The sequence below is a fragment of the Dryobates pubescens genome, chromosome 1 (genome assembly GCF_014839835.1).
Source record: "Dryobates pubescens isolate bDryPub1 chromosome 1, bDryPub1.pri, whole genome shotgun sequence".
Lineage (NCBI taxonomy): Eukaryota > Metazoa > Chordata > Aves > Piciformes > Picidae > Dryobates > Dryobates pubescens.
Genome location: NC_071612.1, coordinates 26,953,521 through 26,980,136, shown reverse-complemented (window position 1 = coordinate 26,980,136; position 26,616 = coordinate 26,953,521). Strand labels below are relative to the sequence as shown.

Genomic DNA, 26,616 nt, shown 5'->3' with positions numbered 1-26,616 from the left:
TGGCCAAAAGAGGCTGCAAAGAGTACCCCTGGGGATGCAGCCCCTCTTTAAAGACTGGGGGTTTAAAACTCTCCCTTGAGCATTTGGCTTTCTGCACCCTGCAGGACATTGGGACTGGCACCCAGCACAGAGCTGGGAGCAGCAGGGAGCAGCACTGGGCTGGCAAAGCTGCTCCTGCTGAGCTCAGTGAGCACAGAGCTCACAGCTGGCCTGGGCTCTGCTCTGTGCCTTCACCTAGTGAAAGGGAAAGTGCATAACATGGTAAAAGCCAGGCAGCAGCTGCAGTGAGCTGTGGTGTTGGAAGTGTCTTGGTGCCTGCCAAAGCCATGACTGGACCAAAATTAGGCCATGCCAACGAAGGGCTGGACTCTGGCCTTGCTCTTCCTAGGGTCCTTGTACTGAGAGGGTGATTTTGCCTCTTGCACAAAATGCTCCGTCAGGACACAAAGGCTTTCAGCCCTCCTCTGAGGAGCCACCGTGGCTGCTGTGTTTCTGTGGCTGAAGAGTGCCTCTGAAATGCAGACTCCTGCCCCCAGCTGTGCTCAGAGACAAAAACTGCCCAGGACAGGCACTAGAAAGAGGGCCTAGAGCTCAGGAAGTTTTTTAAAGCTAGGATAATATTCCCCCCCAAAATATCAACAACATAATGCAAATGATCAAAATGGCTCTGATGCCATCATGAGCCATGGCACACAGAGTCCACCCTCTGGCCAGCTCAGTAACATCCTGAAAGGAGGTTGTGGAGAGGCTGCTGCTGGTCCCTTCTCACAGGTAATTAGTGACAGCACAAGAGGCAATGGCCTCAAGCTGCGACTGGGGAGGTTTAGACTGGACAGTAGGAAACATTTTTCCCATGCAGAGTGGTCAGGGATTGGAATGTGCTGCCCAGGGAGGTGGTGGAGTCCCCAAGCCTGGATGTGTTCAAAGGCAGGTTGGATGTGGTGCTTGGGGCTCTGGTTTAGGGGTGAGCCTTGCAGAGCAGGGCTCATGGTTGGACTTGATGATCCTGAGGGGCTTTTCCAACCTGAGTGTTTCTGTGATCTCTGCCAAGGATCACGCACAGACCTCAGTTCCCTCCCTGGAGCCCACTTTCTGCAGCAGGTCACCCTGAGTTTGTGCCTTTCTGAGTTAAAGTGTGGGGAGGCCAAGCCCTGCTCCCACAGAGGGGAAAACTGCAGCCTTAGACCAAATGTTTTCCCCCAGGTCTCATTTTGGCAACGCAGGCAAGAGCCAAGGGACCTGTGGCAGTCTCCTACCTTTCTTGGGCGGCTCAGGCTTTTTGTCATTTTTCTCCCTCCAGGGAATACTCAAAGATGGGAAAAATGACTTCTTTTCTCGGACTTCTTCCTCTTCATTCTTGCCCTCGTTGGCCGGTGTGGGGTGCCCTGGGTGGGCTCTGTCTTCTTTCCTCCAGCCGCTCTCCGCTTCAGCCTTGACCAGCCTCGGGCCCGGCACGTCAGCTGGGCTTGACCTGTTCAGCTTAGCGAGGGGAGATGCCGGCGGGGTCTGGCTGCTGGGCTTGGGGGCTAAGGCAGGTTTCTGCGTGGCCAGTGACTTGCTGGCTGGTTTCTCGTGGAGGGGCACAGCGCTCTGGGCACTGGCCGGGGGGGTGGCCGGTGGCTGTGAAGCCTCCACCGCTGCCACCGAGGAGTCTTTGGGATGAGCGGGGACGCTCCCTCTGCCCGTGCCGGGGGACGTGTTCTCTTCTGCAGCAAAAACAGAGGCTTCTTTCTCCCCGTCTGTGGTGACCAGCGGGTCAGGCACACCATCGAAGCTGTCTCCTGCACTGTACCTTTTCTTCTTCCTTTGCTCTGCCTGCTGATCGTAGTGGAAGCGTAAGGAGTAGTTTGTCCTGCGTAACTTGATCCCGAAAGGAGAAACGTTTTCTTCTCCGTTTGCTGCTGCTGCTGCTGCTGCTGCTTTGTCTGCTTTTTTGGTGCTGCTGCTCTGCTGACTTTCCACAGCGCTGGGGAGCTCTACCTGAGACAATTCTTTACCCGGAGAAGGAGGAGGAAAACTTGGAACAAGGAAAGATGGAAGATCTTTTGCAAATTTACAGCCTTCTGTGCTGTCTGCCGTGTCCCCGTGGGCTTCCGCCTTCTCCTTAGCCTTCCCAGCTAAGTTCTCCTTGCCAGCGGGGGCCACCTCCTCCTTGGAGCCGGCGGAGGAGCCGGGGACCCTTGCCCCAGCCCCTGCCGCGCTGCCCTTCGCCCCGCCGACGCTCTCGGCGCCCGGGCTGGCTCTGGAAGCTTCCGAGAACTTCTGCCAGGCCGGCGTGATGGAGAACTTGGCGTTGGCAGAGAGGGTTTTCCTCAGGCTGCCGTGGGGAGCTCCCCGTCCCCGCGGGGTCCAGTCGTCGCTGTGCCTGCAGCCGCCGCCCCGCTCCCTCTCGCCGTACCTGCTGCTCTCTGCGTTCTTCAGGATCCTGGAGCGGATGGATGCCCACTCGGCCAGCACCGCCTGGCTCTCCGCCGCCTCCTGGCCGTACCTCACCTTGCTGCTGCTGCCGGGCTTGGGGTCCTGGGGCTTTCTCCGGCCCTTCTCCGGCGAAGGGATCTCCACGTTCCTCCTCTCCTCCGTCAAGCCCAGCAGGGACTTGCAGGCCGAGTCCTTGATCTGGTGCAGGTTGACGGCGGTGCCGCAGAGCTGTGCCCCGGTCACCAGGATGGCCGTGTGGGGCACGCACCCCGCCGCCGGCAGCCGGGGGGGCCCCTGGCCGGCAGCCTGCAGCCTGCACTCCTTGCCGGGCGCAGAAGGCAGGCCTGCGCCTTTGACGGGCATGACCGGGCTCAGGTTGACCTTCTGAAATATGATCTCTTTGTCTCCAGAGGACACCTGGAACGTGAAGGGTCTGGATGCCGTTTGTCTCTCGTCTACCTCCTGCCACCGAAGTTCTTCTCCTATTCGCTTTTGCTCCTGAGCCTCCTCTTCTTTCTTCAGCTTCTGGGCTAGGACTTCTTCTGCTGTTTTCTCTCCTCTTTCTGCTTTGACCTTCTGGGACTTTGCTGCTTCTTGGACTTTCTCCTCTTCTGGATGCCTGTCAGCCCCTCCAGAATACAGCTGATCCTTGTCCTGTGGCTCTTCTAAGGACTTTTCCTGCTGGTTTTGGTGAGGATTTTGTCCTTCTGTGTTTAGCTTCTGCTCCTCCAGCTTGTTCCCGTCTCGTTTGTTTTGTTGCTCCTGTGGCACTGGCTCCTCTTGCAGCACACTCTCTGCACTTTCCAAGTGCATCTGCTTTGTGAGTTTGTGTTTTTTATGCTCTTCCCGTTTCTTTCTCCTGTCCACTCCTTGCTGGGGTTGTCCCTTCTCTGTCTTCTCTTCCTTCTCCTTCCAATGCTGCCTTTGTTCCTCCTCTTTCTTCTGTTGTTTGAGGCCCTCAGCTTCTTTCTCATGCCTCAGTTTTATTTCAGCTCCTTGAAGCTCTTTCTCTTCTAGCTCTTGTCTCTGTTTTCCTTCTTCATTCTGTTCCTTGAGTTCTTTGTGTTCCTTGTGCCACTTTCCTTCTCCTTCCTCCTGACACTGCTTTTCAGCCTCACGTTGCCTTTGTTCTTCCAGCTCTAGCCTCTCCTGCTCCTCTAGCTCTTCTCTCTGTTTCTCCTTTAGCTCCTTGCACCTCTGCTCTTCCCTTTCCTGATGCCTCTGCTCCTCCAGCTCCTGATGTCTCTGTTCCTGGAGCTTCTGCTCCTCCAGCTCTTGCCTCTTCTGCTCCTGTTCCTGGAGCTTCTGCTCCTCCAGCTCTTGCCTTTTGTGCTCCTGTTCCTGGAGCTTCTGCTCCTCCAGCTCTTGCCTTTTGTGCTCCTGTTCCTGGAGCTTCTGCTCCTCCAGCTCTTGCCTTTTGTGCTCCTGTTCCTGGAGCTTCTGCTCCTCCAGCTCTTGCCTCTTGTGCTCCTTCTGTTCCTGGAGCTTCTGCTCCTCCAGCTCTTGCCTCTTGTGCTCCTCCTGTTCTTGGAGCTTCTGCTCCTCCAGCTCTTGCCTCTTGTGCTCCTCCTGTTCTTGGAGCTTCTGCTCCTCCAGCTCTTGTCTCTGTTGTTCCTCCTGTTCCTGGTGTTTCTGTTTCTCCAGCTTTCGTCTCTTTTGCTCCTCCTTGCCATGGTGTTTCTGCTTCTGCAGCTCTCTTCTCTGTTGTTCCTCCTGTTCCTGGTGTTTCTGTTCCTCCAGCTCTGGTCTCTTTTTCTCCTCCTGTTCCTGGTGTTTCTGTTTCTTTAGCTCTGGTCTCTGTCGTTCCTCCCATTCCTGGTGTTTCTGCTCCTCCAGCTCATGTCTCTGCTTCTCCAGTTCCTGGTACCTTTGCTCCTCCAGTTCTTGCCCCTCTTCATCTTCCAGCAGCCTTCTCTCCTCCTTATGGGATGCTTGGTCTCCTATGTTCAGAGTTGCCTCTCCTTCAAGGACACACTGCCTCTCTTCCCCGCAGCGCCTTCTCTCCTGCTGCCTGTGCATCTGCTCAAGTTCTTGGCACCTTTGTTCTTCCATGTCCCTTTGTTCCTCCATTTCTACGATCTGCCGTATCCTCTCAGCCTCCAGGATGCCCCAGTGATCCTCAGCTCCTCTCTCCTCTGCCAGCTGGAGCTGCTTCTGCTCACTTCTGTTCTGGATTAGCTTGTCTGCTATGATGTGGCCATTGTAGCCTGGGTATCTGTCTCCATACAGCTCTGCTTCTAGGTCCTCTGGCTCAAACTCTGTGATGGTTAAACTTTGGGAGCCCTGCAATTGGAAACAAGTTTGGAGTTGCTGAGTGCTGCCTGCTGGCTTGGCATTCCCTGCGCTGAACAAACCACCAGTGGCAAATGCCAAACAGACAATGACCTAGTCCCAGAGCCAAGACCCCCACCCCAGTTTATGGATCACCTCACCATAGACCTCTCACCTCTTTGGAGGACAGCCTTCAGAAGAGAGAAGCCATCTCAGCAGAGGCAAGAGTGCCATCCTGAATGTCCAGCCACTGTTTGGTGTGCATGAGCTAAGCCAGGCTGAGCCCTGCCACTCCAAGCCCCCTGGGAGCAGCAGCTTTGCAGGCCTCTTCTGCTACTCAGAACTCCATCCTTTCAGCCTGGTATAATGAGCCCCTGCTTAGGGGCATTGTTTTGCCAGCTCCTCCACAGCAGATCTAGCTGTGGCTTGCAGAGACAGAAGCTGTTGCATGCAGAGGAGAGCTCTGCAGTGCTAACCAGCAGAGACTCTGCTCAGGGAAATACAATTTGGTTGCTTTTCACAAACCCAGGGCCAGGATATCTTCCCCATTAGCTGTGCAGGGACTCCAGCTCTGCTGCAGGAACCATGAGACATGAAGCTGGAGCTCCCCAGCAATACTCAGGCGTGTGCTCAGTGCTGACTGGTCCTTGATGCTTGCCCCACAGCCTTGGCATGTGGCTGCAGTAGCTGCAATGAACTGAGTCCAGCCAACAAGCCCAGTGGCAGCTTAAGCCCTGCCCCTGAGGCTGAGCTGCACCTGAAGTGCTTCCCAGCACTTTTCCTTGAGGAGAACTGCTCAGCCCATGCCCTGTCTGGCTACCATTTGTGAAGCTACCATTTGCCTCCAGTTAAACTTGGTGTAGAGGCAAGAGGTGTACACTGAATTTCTTCACTGCAAGAGTGATGAATGCAAGCACAGTGGTGCAGAAGGAAGCACAGTGGCCTCTCCTGAACCCTGCATCAGCTGAACAGTCTTGTCCCATTGACAAGCACCAGGAGGGTATCAGGATAAAGCCCCAAAACAGCCATGCAGGAAGTATACAGAGCTGGGATCTGGGCACTCACCCTGCAGCTGGAGCCAGAGCTGTGCTACTAAGTCTTACCCCTTCTTGTAAGGCAATGATGTTGCCACTGCCAGGCCAGCTCTAGAGAATCTGACTTTTTTCCCCCCCAACCAAATTTTGCACTGTCTGTCTCTACCAGAGCAACATTAAAGGTGGCAGATCCCCTTCAGACCTTCATGACTTACATTTTGGCTTTCTGACCCTTGTGACCTACATTTCTTCACTAGAAACAGCAGACTCAGAAAGCTCCCCCAGTGCAAACCTCTAGGGAGAGGACTTCAAGTGCAAGCAGTGCTTGTCTCCACTGCCTGGATTCAAGCTTCTTTGCCTCTTCTCTCCAGCTAGGGTTTCCTGTTTAGGTCTTTCTCTTGGTTTCAAGACAAAAGCAAAGCAGCAGGCATTGTATTTTGCCTTGAAGACCCCAGAGTGGTTGAAGAAGCTTTCAACAGCTACCTCTAACAATGTTAAGCACATCTGAAGGTCTTGGTCTGTCTATAGCAGCTCCTGGCACACAGTGTCACAGCTATATTGTACCCAGCTTCAGCAGTACCCTCCCTCCTCCCACACTTTGCCCAGGGGTTCAATACCTTTGTTAATCTCTTGTGCTTTCTTGACACCCTCTGCTTCTTTGGCTTCACTGCCAGCTTGTGTTTAGCTGCACTGTTGTCTAGACGAGCAACAGCCTGGGGGACTGCATCCAGATTGATAGTTTCAATTGTGCCAGAGCAGGAGAACTGCCTTTTGGGTCGAGAGGATTTGATTGGAGGGACCTGATTGTGGGACAAACACAAGAAGCTATGATTAAGCTGTTTCTTCCATTGAAACAACCCCAAAGACAATAACAAACACAGAGAGAAGCCTTTGCAGCTCTGAATTCAAACCAGTGATTAGCAGAAATTGCTCAGAATCCTTTTCTTCCATTGCACAAATAATGAACTTTGGACAAGAAAAGTTACAGGTGGAGACCCTCAGGGACCTGTCCTGTGCCCAGTGCTCTTCAACATCTTTGTCATCATTGAGGCAGCCTCAGCATCTCTGCTGATGACACCAAGCCGTGTGGTGAGCTGGACTCACTTGGGGGCAGGGCTGGCGTCCAGAAGAAGCCTAACAGGCTTGAGAAATGGTCAGTGCCAACTGCAGGAGGTTCAACAAGTCACAGTGCAAGGTCCTGCAGCTGGGTTGGACCAGCCCCAGGCACAAATCCAGGCTGGGTGCAGAGTGGGTTGAGAGCAGCCCTGAAGAAAGAGGCTTGTGAGTGTTGGGTGCTGAGCAGCTCCCCAGAGCCCTCCTGCAGCCCAGCAGGCAGCTGTGTGCTGGGCTGCAGCCAGAGCAGTGTGGGCAGCAGGGCAGGAGAGGGGATCCTGCCCCTTTGCTCTGCTGAGACCTCACCTCCAATCCTGCCTCCAGTTCTCGTGTCCCCAGCAGCAGAAGGACACAGAGCTGCTGGAGTGAGGCCAGAGGAGGCCACAGAGATGCTCAAAGGGCTGGAGCAGCTCTGCTGGGAGCACAGGCTGAGGGAGCTGGGGGTGTTCAGCCTGGAGAAGAGAAGACTCTGGGGGGGACCTCAGAGCTGCCTGCCAGGACCTGAAGGGATCCTGAAGGAAGGCTGCAGAGAGACTTCTCCTCAGGGTGTCTGCAGACAGGCCAAGGGGGAATGGTTTGAAGCCGAGGCAGAGCAGGGTTAGAGTGGAGCTGAGGAAGAAGTTGTTCAGCAGGAGGCTGCTGAGACTCTGTCCCAGGCTGCCCAGGGAGACTGTGGCTGCCTCCTGCCTGGGGGTGCTGGAGGCCAGGCTGAGCAGCTGAGTCTAGCTGAGAGGGGAAGTTGGAGGAGCTGAGCTCTGAGCTCCCTTCCAGCCTGAGCCATTCCAGGATCCTGTTTCTAGCACTACACATTTTTTACTTTTCACTTACAAACAACTTAAACTTTAACTGATTGTTTTCCTCACAGTTTAGCTGCACTCTGAAGTTGTTGGGAACAGGAAGGACAGAGGCAGAGTTTTAAGCAACATCCAACACTGGGACATTTTAAAGTGTGCTTACAGTGGAAAAGAGACCTAAACCTGTAAATAATTTAGATGATAGGACTTGGGAAGAGCAAATCAGATGGAATTATCTGGGCATTAAAACAGAGCAGCTCCAGAGCTATGTTCTCTGCGTGGGTGATGAGTGTGGCACTGGATCTGCAGCAAACCTTCCCTCCACAGGAACCTGGAGGTGTCCAAGCTGGCAGCAAAGAGCAGCAAAACACAGACTAGTGGAATTTGATTGGTGCTTTTTCCTCTTGCCCTCCAAATGTTTGTCTTCAGAAAGTGCAAATAGAAGCAAAGGGATTCAGTGAGCCTCCCTTTCATGGATAAACACAGTGTCTGCCCCATCCTCTCCTGTAAGTCACCAAGCTGTCACCCTGAGATGTGTTTGGCACAATCCAGGGGAGAGGAAGCAAGGAAGGGAGAGGAAGCAAGGAAGGGAGAGGAAGCAAGGAAGGGAGAGGAAGCAAGGAAGGGAGAGGAAGCAAGGAAGGGAGAGGAAGCAAGGAAGGGAGAGGAAGCAAGGAAGGGAGAGGAAGCAAGGAAGGGAGAGGAAGCAAGGAAGGGAGAGGAAGCAAGGAAGGGAGAGGAAGCAAGGAAGGGAGAGGAAGCAAGGAAGGGAGAGGAAGCAAGGAAGGGAGAGGAAGCAAGGAAGGGAGAGGAAGCAAGGAAGGGAGAGGAAGCAAGGAAGGGAGAGGAAGCAAGGAAGGGAGAGGAAGCAAGGAAGGGAGAGGAAGCAAGGAAGGGAGAGGAAGCAAGGAAGGGAGAGGAAGCAAGGAAGGGAGAGGAAGCAAGGAAGGGAGAGGAAGCAAGGAAGGGAGAGGAAGCAAGGAAGGGAGAGGAAGCAAGGAAGGGAGAGGAAGCAAGGAAGGGAGAGGAAGCAAGGAAGGGAGAGGAAGCAAGGAAGGGAGAGGAAGCAAGGAAGGGAGAGGAAGCAAGGAAGGGAGAGGAAGCAAGGAAGGGAGAGGAAGCAAGGAAGGGAGAGGAAGCAAGGAAGGGAGAGGAAGCAAGGAAGGGAGAGGAAGCAAGGAAGGGAGAGGAAGCAAGGAAGGGAGAGGAAGCAAGGAAGGGAGAGGAAGCAAGGAAGGGAGAGGAAGCAAGGAAGGGAGAGGAAGCAAGGAAGGGAGAAGAAGCAAGGAAGGGAGAAGAAGCAAGGAAGGGAGAAGAAGCAAGGAAGGGAGAAGAAGCAAGGAAGGGAGAAGAAGCAAGGAAGGGAGAAGAAGCAAGGAAGGGGAAAACATCTTCTGCAAGGAAGGCAAATGAGCTGCAGTGGCTTGAAGGCAGCCCTGTAATCTTTGGAGGTTCAAGACATGCTAATGAGGGAAGCAGCTCTTCCCAGGCTGCTGGAACAGCCTGCATGTGCCTCTGGAATTACAGGCAGGCACAACGAAGTAGCAGAAGTGCTTAGGGAAATGCTGGCTCTGTGCTGAGTAGATCAGATGCAGGAATGCTGCAAGACTGGCAGGGACTGAGCTCTGCTGCTGCCTGCAACCAGCTCCTAGGGATTTCCCAAGCTCAGTTGTTGCCTGTTTCCTGGCCTCCCAGCTGCAGAGTGCTCACAAACTCTTGGATGATCAATGAAGCAATCCAGTCTGTACCAAACAAAACCTGACAGGCTTCTGAGAGCCACAGTGGAAGTGCCTCAGTGGAGCCAGCTGTAAAGGCTCTTTTACCTTCTCTTCCATTCCACGTCCTGCTCCAGGGAAGTTCAATGTTCTCACAAGCTCTGCAGGGTCAGGGAACTAGAAAACAAGGAGATGACCACAGCTGGGCATGAAAAGGTGCAGCATCTAACAGACAGAGTGCAGAGGGCTTGTGTGGGAGTTTGAGGCTGTACCTCGAGAATTTTCCACAGCTCTTGAGCAGAGAGTGGTAAAAGGCAACTGAATCACCACTGGGTGTCCCAAGGAAAAGAAGTTCTAAACAACCCATTGGAGAGATAAACTAAGTTGTGCACAACAATCTCTCTCTCATTTGCTGCTTTGCTCTGGGAGACACTAACTGGCTTCTGCTTGGCCTTGGCTGCATTGTTTTGGCTAAGTCTAACACAATCTCTCTCTCTCTGCTTTTTATCTTGTCCCTTTGTGTCAAGAGGGTAGGGAAGGAGAAGTTATTAGCTCCCCTGGGTTGTTTTTCACCAGGGGGGGTTCTTGTGCTGTTTATTATTGTAAATCCCTGTAAATATTGTGTATTTGGTACATATTCCTGGCATTCCATTGCAGGCTGTAGTTGTGCTTGGAAATAACTTCCTTTGCTTCCACCTGGGCTGGGCTAGCAAATGTCATGGTGAAGGGTGTGTGTGTGTGTGCAATTTTCAGCCCACCACAACTGGTGCAACCATGCATGTGCAGGGAGGATCTCTGCCCTGTTTCCTGTCACTGCAGGAGAAACAATTCCTGTCCCTAAATGCCAGGAGTTTGCTTTAGCTGCTCCTTGAATCCCTGCTGCCTGTACAGGAGCAGCTCTTTGTGCAAGGCACTGCAGAAAGCAGAGCACTTGGCACTTCCTCAAGAGGTTTCAAATCAAAAGGAAGAGCACAGCTCTGCAGGGTTTCAGCCACCCCTTAGTGACCTGATTTCCTCCTGGCCTCCACAGCAACCTGATCAGGCTTTACCTCTGCTGCAAGGAGGTTCAACCCCAGGTTCTTGATGGCTCCTCTTCTTACGACGCAGTGAAAGCTACCATCCCTCCCCAAGCCTCCCCCTTGTCCCCATTCTCCTGGGTGTGTAGATTTAGGGAGCATGCTCACAAGGTTTCTCCTCCTTGGCTTTGGGTCCTCTCCATGACAAACATGGGTGTTTAGCCCAAGACCCAACACTTGATGGAGTCAAGTTCCAGACCCCTCTCCTTTAGGAATGACTTTTCCTTCCTGCCAGCTGATGCTGTGCACAGCTTTCCATGCTGGGAAGTTCATATTTCAAGACATTTTCAGTCAGAAAGTCTTATTTTCTGGCTGTGCTGTGAGTGGTGTCTGCCCTGCTGGAAGTTCAGAGCAAGCATGCAACCTGGAAATTATGTGGGACCCATCTGAGGATGCCAGGAGCACACGCTTCTCACCAGTCCAGCAAGCATCCCACCCGCATAAACCAGCCTGCTGGGCTCTGCTGCACCTCACTGGAGACATCTGCTGTGCCCCAGTGACCTTGGCTGGCTCAGCACTGCCCTGATGCCATGAACACACTGATTGAAAGTGCTTACTTTATTACCACTGTCTGAGATCACTGTGTCCTGCTGAGTCTCCATCTCCATGGGGGCACTGAGCAACACATCCTCTTCCATGCTAGCAGTTGCCTCCTCCTCCATGGCCCTCACAGAAACTGTCATTTGTGGAGGCTGTCCAAACTTTATATTCTTGGCCAACTGTTGCTGAAACACAAGAAAAGAAAAGAAAGAACCCTCCAAAACTAGTAATACACACTGTGAGGACAACAGGAGCAAGCCAGGTGGACATGCAGCCCCTCTCCACCTGACAGCTGCACAGAAACATTCGGGGCAACCTCTGACTCTAGAGGGGGAAGAAAAACCCAAACCAAACTCAGATCAACCCGAGGCTCACATTGCTGCAGCATGGTGAGCACCCACCTCCTCTTCTTCCTCCCCACAAAGTGACCCAGGCAGGGATTTGCTGCATGATTTCTGATCCTGGGTGATGCACTTCAGCTCTTCTCAGCATTGCCAACTTCTGCAGGCCTGCTGTGGCTTTTGGAAGCATCTCTTCTCTTTGCTGTGTTTGTAAGAGCTGATTATGAAGCCTGAGTGTGGCAGAGAAACAGGGCTAGGAGCCAAGGGTGCACTGGGAAGCTGAAACTGCCCCAAAAGGGCAACTTCTTCTCCTCTCCAGGCTGAACACCCCCAGCTCCCTCAGCCTGTGCTCACAGCAGAGCTGCTCCAGCCCTTGGAGCATCTCTGTGGCCTCCTCTGGTCTCCCTTCAGCAGCTCTGTGTCCTCCTGCTGGGGACACCAGCACTGGAGGCAGGATTGGAGGTGAGGTCTGATCAGAGCAGAGCCAAGGAGCAGAATCCTCTCTCTTTCCCTGCTGCCCACACTCCTGGATGCTCCTTGTGGCATCTGAGGACTTTTGCTGTCTGTTGCTAGTTGTGGACTTGTCCTTTATTTATTTTATTGCCTTTCTCTTCAAAGGTTTATCACTATTTCAGCCATGAAAGTGCTGCCTGGCAGGCAGTTCTCCAGCCTGACTATGCATTTGGTTTGGTTTGAAAGTGTAACTAGTCTCAAGTGCTGCTCACGTGTTCTCCTGCTGGGAAAGGCTGAATAATTGTCCTCAATTTTCTCAGCCCTACTCATGATTTCATGCCTGTCATAGTCTCTCTCTTATCATTTCCTTGCTAGGCTGAAAACCCAGTCCCCCTAATTGTTCTGTCAGTGAAAACGAGTCCACTTTATCCAGAAAGGAAAACCTGCAGCACACCTGAAGCAGCAAACCACCCCACATCAACAGCTGGAAAGTCAAAGAGGAAGAAGCAGCTGTAAAACATCGAGTGAGAAGTTACACAGCAGGAGGCTTCAGAAAGCAGCCTAGGTGCAGAGTTAAGCTGTGAACCTCCTGAGAAGGAGGAAAACAAGAAGTGCTACCACGGGTGTCTGGGGGGGAAGATGCAGGGAGGGAACTCTTCCACTCTCCAGGGCTGGAGCAGTGTGTGCCTTGGGGTATTTTACTTCAAGAAAGATTCTGAAGAGTCCAAAATAGAATCATAGAGTTGTCAGGGTTGGAAGGGACCTCAAGGATCAGCCAGTTCCAATCCCCCTGCCATGGGCAGGGACACCTCACGCTACAGCAGGTTGCTCACAGCCACATCCAGCCTGCCTCCTGTGTTTGCCAAGTGTCATTCAAAGTAGCCTGGTTTCTAGCCTGGAAAGCAGCATGCAGTGAACCTACCTGAGCCAGGGGGACAGAGCTGGGGAAAAAAGCCAGCACAGAGGGAAAGGGGAGCTGTGCTACTGTGCTTTCTGCTGCAGACTTCATCCCCAGGCAGCACAGAGAAGGCTGTTCAGGTGCTCTGCCTGCTGGCAGCACCAGGCAGGAAGAGGGAACAATTTCCATCCTGAAGGCCAGATCTGCCCCCAGTGCAGCATCTCTCACTCACTAGAGAAGTTGGAGCCTGGGTAGGCTTTGGGGGCAGAAGAAATCAGCTGTGTTTTACCAGGCAGCTACAGGGCAGCCAGACCTGCACAGCACCAAACATTTACCAGGACTGATAGGACAAGTCAGCATCCTGAGCAATGAACTGAAACCTGCTCCTGAAGGACAGCTCCTCCAGGGCCTGGGAAGGCACAGAGCTGGGAATCTTACAGATGTCCAAGAAGTAAAGCAAAACAAAGCCAAACCCCATGAGAGTACCAAGGAAACAGAGTTCTGGGGGAAAAAAGAAAGGGGGTGAGGTAAAGCTCTTTGGAAGCAAAGACCTAAATGTGTTGCTTACAGAGTTGGTTATGTGCTGTGTGCTCTGGAGAGAGAAATAAATCCACCTCTCCTGAAAGCCTTTGAAAGGACAGGGAGGAAAGGAAGGAAGAGAATGTCATGACATAAAAGAACAACTCAGCCAGCTTGGCAGAGAAGTCTCTGTGCCATTCCTTGCCACCAACACCACTCCCCTCCTCGTTTTTCCCCTCAGTACCACACCTGTGGGTCTCAGGGACACAGATCAGGATGTGCCAAACCCATGAGTTCACTTCAGATGAGCCCCACAAGATGCAGACATTTCTGCACCACTTCCATACCTTCCAGGACCCAACCCCCAGCTGTCCTGCAGCTCATCCAAACCATGGATGTGGCTTTTGGCCAATAAGTTACATGGCTGAGAACCTGCCCTAGGGATGCTGGAAGCAAACCCCAAGCCACCTTACCCACACCCAGCACATTCTGCAGGCCATTTCCCACCACAGTGTCAGTGTCATTCCCACTCATCCTTTCTTACCTGGAGAGTTTTGACTTTCCCTAGGACGTTCTCCTGTGACATTGCTTGGATGGCCTGGTCACTCTCTGCTCTCCCATCAGGTATGAAAATGCTGTCATGGGAGAAGGCTCGACTGCCCATAGAATAATGGGAGGACCTGGAAAGCACAGTTCAAACAGGAAGTAAGCACAGCAGTTCAGGATGAGAGTGACCCTTCAGATCAGGGCTGCCCTGCTCTGACCAGATCCTGCCTTCAGCTCTGGTGTCCCCAGCAGGAGAAGGACACAGAGCTGCTGGAGTCCAGGGGATGACACAGAGGTGCTCCAAGGGCTGGAGCAGCTCTGCTGTCAGCACAGGCTGAGGGAGCTGGGGGTGTGCAGCCTGCAGAAGAGAAGGCTCTGGGGGGACCTCAGAGCTGCCTGCCAGCACCTGAAGGGATCCTGCAGGAAGGCTGCAGAGGGACTCCTGGAGTTTCTATCCATTGCCCCTTGTCCTATCACTCCAGCAGCTCTGTGTCCTGGGGGACACCAGAACTGGAGGCAGGATTGGAGGTGAGGTCTTAGCAGAGCAGAGCCAAGGGGCAGAATCCCCTCTCTTGCCCTGCTGCCCAACTCCTCTGGGTGCAGGCCAGCACACAGCTGCCTGCTGGGCTGCTTGAGCACAAATGCCACTGAAAGCTTCCTCTAGGACACTGGGTCACCTAAAAGAGCTTGGGAGCTCCTTGTGCCCTGGGATCACAGGAACATGACCACTGAAAGTCCAACTCACTTTGACAAGTGGCCACAAAGGGCAGGTTAGGGCCATGCCAAACACATCCAGCATCTCTCTCTCTCTCCCCCTCATCAGCTGACATCACACATTCTTGTTTTCTAGAGCTGAGGCCAAGCACCTTCCAAAGCTTTTGGTCACTTTTGTTTTCTTACTAACCTGCTACCAAAACAAACATTCCCCAGGCTGTCAGAACACATCAAACACTCACAAGAGACAACCCTGCAGTCAATTCCCTCCTCTCTGCTCTGTCCCTCAGAATGTTTGCAGGTATCCAGTGCCTTCAGAACTGAGCCAATATTATCAGCTACGTGGCCAAAAAAAGCAGCTAAAAAAGTCAAATGTTTTGCCTAAATGTCTATGTAGGCTAAAATCCCTTGGCAGAAGCCACATCCACACCTGGCAGTAACCTAGTTTCTTTTACAGGCAAGTTTAAGTAGCTTTGAAGGTGGTTTCCAGGCTACCTGAACTTTCTGCAAGGTCTCTTCCTTGACTCAAAGCTCACAATCCCTTCACATCTTCCCAGCTGTGAGCTTGACAGATTCTATCACACAGGGCCCTTCACCACTGCTTTTTTTTCCCCACTCTCCTCTTGTCCTCCTTTTGGAAGAACTGGATTTCTTTTAAGCCCCAGCACAGTGTGAATAATTGAGGTTCCTTCTCTGCTGCCACCGCTCCCATCTCTGAAGCTCTCCTCAGCAGCCTCTCTGCAATAACATCCTGACAATCCACACCTGCAGGCTGTGCTCCAGAGCCCTCTCCTCAATTAAAGGCATGTTGGCAGCAGGAGTGGCTTTCAACAGATGTGTGGTGTCCCCAGCAGAAGGAGGACACAGAGCTGCTGGGATGAGCCCAGAGGAGGCCACAAAGATGCTCCAAGGGCTGGAGCAGCTCTGCTGTGAGCACAGGCTGAGGGAGCTGGGGGTGTTCAGCCTGCAGAGGAGAAGGCTCTGGGGGGACCTCAGAGCTGCCTGCCAGCACCTGAAGGGATCCTGCAGGAAGACTGCAGAGGGACTTCTCCTCAGGGTGTCTGGAGAGAGGCCAAGGGGGAATGGTTTGAAGCTGAGGCAGAGCAGGGTTAGAGTGGAGCTGAGAAAGAAGTTGTTCAGTAGGAGGCTGCTGAGACTCTGAGCTCCCTTCAACCTGAGCCACTGTATGGGTCTGTGATTCTGTGGTCTGTCAGGGACCTGGGCTTCACCACAGCCATGTTTAGAGGTGCTACCAACTCCTTATCCCTTCCAAGAGCTGTGGCAAACAGTGGCATCAGTTTTTGAGCACTTCTGTTGGTAAAACAATGATGACACTTCAGAGGCTGTCTGTGCTGAAAATAATTGAATCTTCATCTGACTCACTGCCACAAACCTGACTGAATTCAATGAATTATGGATATGCTACACCAAAATACAAAGCACTTTTAGCACACCCCTGAAGACATTCTCTCTGAAGATGTGTTGCAACCCAGCCACCATGTTCCAGCTGCAGTTCCAAAGCACACATTTACTATTTTCTCATACTCAAAGCAGAGAGATTGCTCTCTGGACTCCCATCAGCCACCCAGTGCTGGGCAGTGGATCCTGATTAGGAGGCAATTTTCCATCAGCTCCAGGTATTCCAAGTCAGGACTGGGTGAGGTATCCCAATCTCCCTTTATTCTCCTCCTCATATCACAGTATCACAGCATCACTAAGGTTGGAAGAGACCTCGAGGATCATTGAGTCCAACCTGTTCCCATCACCTCTTTTGTGCCTGCTTAGCATTCACAGTTCACAGGAAAGAATTCTTAGAGTTGTTCTAACTTAAAAACTAACCACACAATCCCCCTAACAATACAGCTCACAACCACACACAGCCTCCTGTGCTGGCTAGCCAAACACAGACACAAGCTTCCATACAGCTGCATGGCCAGAGAGCTGCTGGCAGGAGCCTGGCAGCTGCGACCTGGGCTTCAACAGCATCTACTGCCATGGGCCTCCTCCCTGAGGTACATCAGAGAACGTGTCCAGAGAAGGGCCACGAGGAGGAGCAGAGGGCTGGAGCTGCTCTGCTATGGAATCAGACTGAGGGAGTTGGGGTTGTGCAGTCTGGAGAAGAGAAGAATCCCAGGAGTCTTTATTGTGGCCTTCCAGCATCTGAAAGGGGCTACAGAAAAGCTGGGGAAGGACTTTTGAGGGTGTCAGGGAGTGATAGGACTGGGGGGAATAGAGCAAAACTAGAAGTGGGGAGATTCAGATTGGATGTCAGGAAGAAGTTGTTCCCCATGAGGGTGGTGAGAGCCTGGCACAGGTTGCCCAGGGAGGTGGTGGCAGCCTCATCCCTGGAGGTTTTTGCAGCCAGGCTGGATGTGGCTGTGAGCAACCTGCTGTAGTGTGAGGTGTCCCTGCCCATGGCAGGGGGGTTGGGACTGGCTGAGCCTTGAGGTCCCTTCCAACCCTGACAATTCTGTGAGTCTATGATGTGCAGGAATCAAAATGCACAGGAGAAGAGGCTAAGTTTACTTCAGTCCTGGTGGCTGTTACATTTCAGACCCCACTTTTCTCCAGAGCTCTTTCTCCTCTCAAAGATGAATGTGGGGTCCTCAGAGAGGGGGAGCTTTGGCAGCAGGGAACACTGAGGGCTCAGCTCTTGCATAACCTCTAGCAGTGCATTGCTGTCCCACAGAAAGCCTGCACCACCAATTGCCTCTTCAGTGTGTCATAAATGTTCCTCCCACTCTGACATTAAAGAGTCAGAAATAGAAACTGGAGAATAAAGGCCCAGTATGAGTTGTTCTGTTCTTTCATGCTTGTAGAGATTGACTCCACAAACCCCCCAGTCTCATGACTTTCACTCTCTTAGATTTCCATTGGAAACCAATTCTGGAATAATTGGAGATGAGAGCCAACTTCTTGACATCAAGCAACTTTTAACACTAAACAAGGCAGAAGGCATGCAAAGCAGCCATAGGCTGGGGGTAGCCAGGAATTGACCCTGCAAGTTATCCCTTCAAAGACATCTGAGAGTCACCTCCAGGAAGAGTGCCCCAGGGCAATGCCAAGTGCAGTGATAGGTTGCCACTACTCAGTGTTTTGTTTTAAGAGCAGAGTCTGATTCCAGCTCTTTGCATCTCACATGAACGTCCCCGGGGCACCAGAGATGAAAAACACAGATTGCATTTTGTAGTCCTTCCAGAGCTGCATTCACAGTGGCACAGAGGAGAATGCACTGGTAATTCTCAGCTGTATTTTTAGTGTCCCCTCTTTCATCTCTCACGCTGGGATGTGAGGTTTGCTTCTAGCTGCAGCCTGGCTGGGGAGTGTTTGTCCGTGCCACAGCCTAACTCTTTGAGTTACAGCTGTGCTCAGGCAGCGCTGCCTGAGCCTGTAACCGTGGTGCCTGCAAGCTGAGCAGGCAAGAGGAGAGTCTTAGCAAGACAGTTGAAGGATTCTTTTGCATGAAGTAAAGTTAGAGATCATTCCTCTGCTTAGTCTGAAGATGTATCTGCATCACCTTTGGGAACTGCCCAACCTCAGGCACTAACTCTGGGCACAGCCCCATGGTTCTGACCCAGCAGAGCCCCACTGGTGCCTGTGAGCTGTTTTGCAGCCTCTGTGCTGGCAGCCCTGCTCATTTCCAAGCCATCATGCAAGGCTGTCTTAGACAAAGCTCCAGTTTGATTTTTATCAAGGGAGCTGCAACCTATGAACTTCCACTGTCAGCATTTTTAAAGCAGAGATCAAGCCTAGCTTTAAGTAGCTGATGCATCTTTGATAGATGCTAATAATCTAACTAAACTAATGATAATTAAAGGCATAAGAAACAATCATGGAAGTATCAGGACCCTGACTGCGCTACTAAGCTTTGATGTTCCTGATCAGTCCCATCTGGGACCTCCATCCACACACATGGCTCCAGGAGCTCTACTTAAGGTCTCATTTGGGGGTTTGGTCCCTGCCTGAGCTATGCTGGAGGAGCATTGGTCTCCAGCTCAGCCACCACTGTTCTTGGCCACGAAGCCCCTTGACCCAGACCTCAATCTGCAGAGCAAGTTCCTGGCTTGCCCTTGGCCCTGACTTCTCAGATGTTTCACCAAACCCTGTCACAGATCCTACCAAAAGATCCATGCAAACAAAGAGCTGGAGAGAGCAAAGCTGCTCTCTACCACAGCCTTTTCTGACCTGGAACCCCCTTCGTTCCCACAGCACACCTCAGGACTTAGAGAGGAGAAACTTGTTCTGCATGGCTCTGCCTCAGCTGACAGGAGTGCAGGAAAGCCAGGCTTGCTTTGCTGCTGAAAGCCTCACAGAGCTCACACATGGCTTTGCTCTGCTTGGCCTCAGACACACTGAAATCAGAGTGCTGCTAAGGGGAGTCTCCAGCAGGAGGTGGACATCAAGGGCACTCACTGGAGCCAGGAAGGCACTCAGAAGTGAGGCACCTAAAGGAAATGAGGAGAGTGGCAAAAACCAGTGGCAAAGGTTGGGCTAGCAAGCAAAAGAAAAATTGCCCAGGGTGTTGGAACTGGAGGGGACAAAGGGAAGCTGGCTGGGGAGCCTGTGAAGCTCCAAGCAGGGAGGTCATTTTTGACTGCTGCTCTAGATTGCTCCAAGCAGGCAGAGCACTTTTTACTGCTGGTCTGCATTGCTCCAAGCAGAAGTGTCCAGGGGGACATCCCTGTGGAAATGTGGCAAAGCAGTGGCTGAAATTGACCAAGAAATAACCAGGACATTTCCTGGACCCAAACCAGGACCATAAAATCTTGTGGCTGCCTAGCTCTGGTTGTGTTCACGTTCAGCAGCAGCTTCACCTCTCAGGGATTTATGAACATACAAATACACTGCCAGTGAATAAACAAATACAGCAAAGAAACTCTTCTTATTCTTCCTGCCTCAGCAAGGCAGATCCTTGCAAGCTATCATTTATAGGTTTGTTGGGTTTGCCTCCTCCCCACTCTCAGATTTAGCAACCAAACAGCTGAAGTGTTGATGAATCACTTTCATAAGACCAACTGCTGCTAGAGTCATGCAGAAAAACCAGCACACAGATATTAAAAGTTTTAACATTAGGCTCAGGAGTTTGAGGTGAAGACTGCACTTCAGGAAGAGCTGAAGATATCTGCAGCTACTTTTCATGGATCAGGGAATTGCTGGAGAAGGCCTTTAAGATAATCCAGTCCAACCACAACCCAACAACCATCACCACTAACCCATGTCCTGAAGCCCCACATCTGCACCTTTGGGAAGTTGTTCTATGCCAACAACTACTTTGATCTGCCTGCTTGATAAGAATCCACCCAAATGAGGCTCCAAAGCCAGACCTTGGGATTAAGCCTTCAGTGAAACCCCTGAGGTGGCCTGGAGCAGGACCATGAATCTTTGTATCCTGCTGCTCACTGTCACCGGCAGCAAAGTTGATGCCTACAGGTAGTACAGCAATGCTAAGGAGAGATCATAAGACCCATCCTGCTGCTCTTGGCAGTGTCCCCTCCAAAGTAACGTGGGACACAGTGTGCACATGAAGCACCCCTGGGAAGGAGAGCTGAACATCCCAGCAGAGGCTGGCATTGCTCAAGAGGCAACGCTGAGTCCGGAGGGAGACCGAGCAGCTTCTCCTGTGTGCCTCCCTTAATCACCACATATTGGTTCAAGGTACATGTCAGGTAATTACCTGAGCAATTATGAAAGAGTCACTTGAGAGATGAGGGAAATATAATTAACACTCATTTCCAGGCCAGTCTCCATGGCAACGAGGGGAATGCCATTGAGCAGCAGGCAGTAACCAAGGCCACCTTTGGGGAGGATGAGTTGTTCTCATTCACATGAAATGCAAAACTGGAATGAAATATTCAGAGACTAAAATGGAGATACAGGAGATGAGTAACAGGGAATAAACTCTCTCACCTCCTAGCCTTGACTTATATAATGTGTTGTTGTTGGAAGAGGAGAGGATCACAGATTCCTGTGGAAATTCCCAAGCTAGGCATGCTGCTCAGAACAGACAGAGGATGCTGAAGGGACTGCAGCACTGCCCCATGAGGAGAGGCTGAGAGCCCTGGGGCTGCTCAGTCTGGAGAGAAGGCTGAGAGGAGAGCTGATCAATGTCTATCAATAGCTGAGGGTCAAGAAGAAAGGGACAGGCTCTGCTCAGCTGCACCCTGGGATAGGACAAGGAGCAATGGATGGAAACTCCAGCACAGGAGGTTCCACCTCAACACGAGGAGGAACTTCTGCCCTGTGAGAGTCCCAGAGCCCTGGAGCAGGCTGCCCAGAGAGGTTGTGGAGTCTCCTTCTCTGGAGCCTGTCCAGCCCCATCTGGATGTGTTCCTGTGCTGGATTCTATGATGCTGCTCTGGCAGGGGGCTTGGACTGGATGATCTCTGGAGGTCTCTTATAACCCCTAGCATCCTGTGAGCCTGTGACCATTTTGGTTTATGAGGTAAATAAGCAGCTAAGAACAACCACAGAAAGGGTGGCTGAGCACTGAATAAGCCTCTCCTGTCCAAACAACCAAGGGAGTGCAGCTCCTGATGGGTCCCCTGCAGAAGAAACCGGATTTTATATAGTATCTGTGCTCCCTCAGAGCTGTTCCCACTATTGATGCACAAAGCCAACAGAAACTGGACTCCCAGGAGTCCACACAGCTCACACAGGCTAAGAAGATGTCCTGACAAAATGACAGCTCCTGCTGCTTTTTGAGTTTCCACACCCTTCATTTTATGGTATGAAGATGAATGTTCAAAAGGGACTGAAACACGACAGCTGGCCTGGCATTCTTTGTTGCCATCACTCCCTCCTTGCATTCAGATGACCAGCTCTTTGCTTTGTCTTCCTTCTGTCAGTGAAGACTTCATTCAATGAGTCCTCTACTCACAGACTCACAGAACTGTCAGGGTTTGAAGGGACCTCAAGGCTCAGCCAGTCCCAACCTCCCTGCCATGGGCAGGGACACCTCACACTACAGCAGGTTGCTCACAGCCACATCCAGCCTGGCTGCAAACACCTCCAGGCAGGAGGCTTCCACCACCTCCCTGGGCAACCTGTGAAGAACTTCTTCCTCACATCCAATCTGAATCTACCCAGTTCTAGCTTTGCTCCATCCCCCCCAGTCCTATCACTCCCTGACATCCTCAAAAGTCCCTCCCCAGCTTTCCTGTAGCCCCCTTCAGATACTGGAAAGCCACAATAAAGACTTCTAGGAGCCTTCTCCTCACCAGACTGAGCAACCCCAACTCCCTCAGTCTGTCCTCACAGCAGAGCAGCTCCAGCCCTCTGCTCATCCTCATGGCCCTTCTCTGGACAACTTTCAGCACCTCCAGATCTGTCCTTCCATCCCTCTGTGATTCATCCTTTGTTTCCTCTTCCTGTCAGCTTCTTTCCCAAACTTGAGGCTATCAAAGGCACCATGGTCTAGCCATGGTGACAGTTCTGCTTCCACCTTTTCTCTGCCTGGGCATTTGTGTTGTGCCCTTTGTGGCCACTGAGACACAGAATTTATGCTGTGCAGGTCAGATACAACAGCAGCTGCCTGGGACTTATTGCTGATGCCACAACTCAGCTGACTGATCAGATCTTGATCACTTTATATCCCCTCTAAAAACACTAGAAGGAAGGACACTAAAAGCCAAGTACCTACTAAAAGATAAGCTGTGCAGGTGCCCCCTGTCAGCACTGACATGATTTCCATCACTGGCACTGGCCTCTCTTCAGCAGAGGCCACATTTGCACTATAAAAGCTGGTGGCTAGCATGAAACCATCTCCTTTCCACCTTCAGACTGTCTGTGACACCTGGACTCACCCAGCCTCTGACAACAATTAGCTTCAGCAAATCACTGAATGAAAGCCTCTTGAAAGGACAACAGAAAACTTTTTTTTTAACCTCTTCCCAGTCCTTCTGCTCTTCTCCAGTGGAAAAACTCCCTCCTGGCTCTGGCAGACAGACTGCATGGAGAAACTGAGAAGACTTCAGTTCTCAGCAGGAAACAGGCACTCAGCACAACCTGCAGCTCCCTGCAGACACATGACCTGACTTGTGCTGCATCCTTGGCACCGTGTCCTTGGTTTGCCACCCCAGGGCATCCCCTCTGGGAACTTCCTGTCCAAGGCAAGGAAGCTGCTGACACAGCTTGGGAACACAGTGTGCTCCGTGCCCCAGCTCTGCTCAGGAAACTTTTGATTGCTTCTTTTGCTTATCTGCAGAACCTGCTGATGAGAGCTGAGCAAAACACTTGCTTTAAACTCACCCTGCCTTTGAAGGAAGACACTGGGCACACATCACAAGAAGTCCTGAAGGAGTTTCCTTTGGCTCCATGTATGCCCAGGATCAGAGGATGTCAGGGGTTGGAAAGCACCCAAAGAGATCACCCAGTCCAAGCCCCCTACCAGAGCAGCACCATAGAATCCAGCACAGGAACACATCCAGATGGGGCTGGAAAGGCTCCAGAGCAGGAGACTCCACAACCTCTCTGGGCAGCCTGCTCCAGGGCTCTGGGACCCTCACAGGAAGAAATTCCCCCTTGTGTTGAGGTGGAACCTCCTGTGCTGGAGTCTCCATCCATTGCCCCTTGTCCTATCCCAGGGTGCAGCTGAGCAGAGCCTGTCCCCTCCCTCCTGACCCCCAGCCCTCAGATATTGATAGACATTGATTAAATCCCCTCTCAGTCTTCTCTCCAGACTGCACAGCCCCAGGTCCCTCAGCCCCTCCTCCCCAGGCAGTGCTGCAGTCCCCTCATCATCCTCATTACCTTTCTGGGATGGAGCTCTGCTGGCAAGGTGCCAGGACAGCTGTCAAGGACAGGTGACTCTGAAGTTCTGCTGGTAAATTTGTCAGCAACCAAGCTTTGTGTCTGCCCAGGGATGCTTTTGCTTTCTACAACGATGGAAGTGCCAATGGAATGACAGAGCTCTCTCCATCACCTGATTAAGTGCAACAAGGCTACAGCCTGAACAGCAAATACCAGCTTGGCTTGCCAAAACGGGGCAGAGAATCACAGCGTCACAGGACGTTAGGGGTTGGAAGGGACCTCCAGACAGCATCCAGTCCAATTCCCCTGCCAGAGCAGGATCACACAGGGCAGGTCACACAGGGACACATCCAGGTAGGTTTTGATGGTCTCCAGGGAAAGAGAGGCTACAGCCTCTCTGGGCAGCCTGCTCCAGGGCTCTGGCACCCTCACTGTGAAGAGCTAATTCTCCTGGAGAAATCACACTGCTGAATGCAGGTGGTGCCCACAGGCAGGAGAGAAGCTGAATTCATCAGCAGCAACTGCTCTACAGCTTAGCACAGCTCTGGAGCACAAGGCAAAGAGCTGGGCAAGCTATGCTCCAGACCCAAATGCAGTTTGTGCTAGTGAAGGCTCAGCAAGTACTGGGCCAGGTCGTTTGAGACAGGAAAGCTCTCTACTTTCTTCTTCACAGGCAGTCTTGCTCAGCATATAGAGAGAACTAAGCTCTTTAAGGTGACCCTGCTCTGGCAGGGGGGTGGCACTAGAGGATCTTTCAAGGTTCCCTTCCAATCCATAACATTCTGTGACTTCTATGTGCTGAGGATGGCTTCATGCAGGCCCCCTGAGAACCACTGTCACAGGGATGGTGCAGAACTTGCAGATATACAGATACAGGGCTCCCATTTCACAGCCAGCCACATTTAAGAGACTGATGTTTGCTGAGAGACTTTTCCCTGGGAGAAGATCAATGTTGTCACACCTGAGACTTAAAGACCTGGCAGGTCCGATTCCAGGTCCTTGAAATACTGCATGCAGCCCTGTACAGTCACTCTCCTGTACCCTCTGCAAGGAAAAATTAATTCCCCACTGTCTCTGCACATCAACCCAGAATGACAAACCTCCTGTGGAGCACCACAGAGGTGTCCTTTCAGGTGTGCCCTCACAGTCCTTGCTTAGTGGCAACCATGACAAATATCACACCTCATAAAATGCCAGATCCCAGCCTTGGAACAGAAGCTGCTGCAGGACTCTAGAGAAGCTCCACAAATGCAGTACCTTGTCATGCAATAAACCCTTCCACCTGCCAGCTCCTGAGGTTAGGACAGAGAGTTAATGAACACAGATGTAAGTCCATGAACTCAAGAAGGGCCATAAAAAAAGGTGGGAAAAGGAATTTCAGTACTTCACAAGGCAGGGCAAGGCAAACTGCAACCAGGAAACCTCCCAGCTGGGTAGTGCACAACCCTGTGCATGCATGCAGAGAGGCTGAAGTGTGCATACATCAGGGTACCAGGCAATTCATTTGCATCTGATGAGTCCAGGAAGTATCTGCCAGAAAGGATGGGCAGGCAGATCTCTGGGGCTGCCTTCAATTCAGCCAATCTACACCGTATGCAGATGAGCTAAATTGCTGCTGGGATGTCTGCACCACCCAGGCAGTGCAGTCTCCATGAGAGACTCAGGCATCAGCTCTGAGTGGGCTTGTAAGCCAATGCAGCACACAGTGAAACACCAGCTTAGGGCTTGGAAGCAACGCAGAGGCCTTGCTTAGCCTCCAGTCATCTATTTGCTTGCCTCTGCCTACCTGAAGCAGCCTCCTCCCCAAAATAACAACCTCCCGTTGCCCAAAAGCCCACCTGAAACACCTGCAGATAGATCAGTTCTCCTCACAGGGCTGCAGTGCTTCCTCAGCCAAGGTAAGAGGAGCAGCCCTGAACTTTTGTTGTGAAATTGGAACTTTGATGAAAGTTTTGGGAGAGGGACCTGGGAGTGCTGCTGGGCAGCAAGTTCTGCATGGGGCAGCAATGTGCCCTGGGGGCCAGAAAGCCAATGGGGTCCTGGGCTGCATTCAAAAGAGTGTGTCCAGCAGATCCAGGGAGGTTCTCCTCCCCCTTTGCTCTGCCCTGGTGAGACCTCACCTGGAATATCGCATCCAGTTCTGGGCTCCCCAGTTCAGGAGGGACAGGGATCTGCTGGAGAGAGTCCAAGGGAGGGCTCCAAGGCTGCTGAAGGGACTGCAGCAGTGCCTGGGGAGGAGAGGCTGAGAGGCGATCTAGTAAAGGTCTATAAATATCTGAGGGCTGGGGGTCAGGAGGGAGGGGACAGGCTCTGCTCAGCTGCACCCTGGGATAGGACAAGGGGCAATGGATATAAACACCAGCACAGGAGGTTCCACCTCAACAGGAGGAGGAACTTCTTCCCTGTGAGGCTCACAGAGCCCTGGAGCAGGCTGCCCAGAGAGGTTGTGAAGTCTCCTTCTCTGGAGCCTTTCCAGCCCCATCTGGATGTGTTCCTGCGTGCCCTGTGCTGGATTCTATGGTCCTGCTCTGGCAGGGGGCTTGGACTGGGTGATCTCCTGAGGTCCCTTCCAATCCCTACCACCCTGTGATCCTGTGATGTCAAAACACAATTATTTTGTAAACAGAACTCTGCAGGAGCTTGAAGTCAAAGGTTTTATAAACCCACTCAGGGCTTTTGTTAACTAAGTGTGCTAGCAGTTGTGTTTGCTCTGGTCCATTCCTGCAAGACCAGTGGAAGGCATGGGAGTGGATTTGCTGTCAGACAACTTGCCAAGCAACAGGTGCATCATTTCACCTCACCTATTTATGGACTGAATGCAAAGATGTTTGACATGGTACTAGAAAGAGCCATGCTGCTGGCAAAGCTGAGCTCCCCCAAGCAATCTCAGGCACTGCACTGAACCTGCCTGCTTGCTGTAAATGAGTAACACAGCAAACAGCACCTGCAGACTGAAAATGATCATCAGCTCCCACCCACGTTTGCACCATGGAACCTGAGAGGCAAAACTCAGTTCTGAGCACTTCCAGCAGGCTAAGCCAGGAGAACTGCTCACAAATCACAGGCCCAGAAAGAAATGTTCCACTGGAGGTGTGAGACCCTTCACATCTGCTGAGCCCTTGTGGTGATTTAAACTGTGCAGCCTGATCTATTCCACACTTAATGCCTTTATTAAACAGAAAACATCATGTTTAAAAAGGCAGGCAGGCCTTTCACAGCCTCACAGGGGCTGCAACACCTTCACCTCACTGCTGAGGCATGAGGCAGAGTTCCCACATCACTGTTTGGTTCTGGGCACTGTGCTTCCAGTTGTGCCAAATGAGAAATCCCTGACAGTGAGAGGATGTCCTTCCTTTTGCTCTTAAGAGTTTGCTCTTGAGGCAAAGCCTCACAGAATCCTGGAACGGCTCAGGCTGGAAGTGACTTCTGAGATCAT

General features: G+C 52.1%; 1 protein-coding gene across 3 annotated transcripts in view; it reads right to left on the bottom strand.

The window, feature by feature from the left end:
- Window positions 1-26,616, bottom strand: part of CRACD (capping protein inhibiting regulator of actin dynamics) — a 112,891-nt gene that overhangs the window by 7,184 nt on the left and 79,091 nt on the right. For all 3 annotated transcript variants that reach the window (XM_054163155.1, XM_054163138.1, XM_054163144.1), the window contains exons 5-9: window positions 13,717-13,852; window positions 10,979-11,146; window positions 9,454-9,522; window positions 6,341-6,523; window positions 1,257-4,701 (exon numbers count right to left, since the gene is read on the bottom strand). In XM_054163155.1, coding sequence (XP_054019130.1) covers window positions 1,257-4,701; window positions 6,341-6,523; window positions 9,454-9,522; window positions 10,979-11,146; window positions 13,717-13,852 — 4,001 coding nt within the window. The remainder of the gene's footprint in view (window positions 1-1,256; window positions 4,702-6,340; window positions 6,524-9,453; window positions 9,523-10,978; window positions 11,147-13,716; window positions 13,853-26,616) is intronic.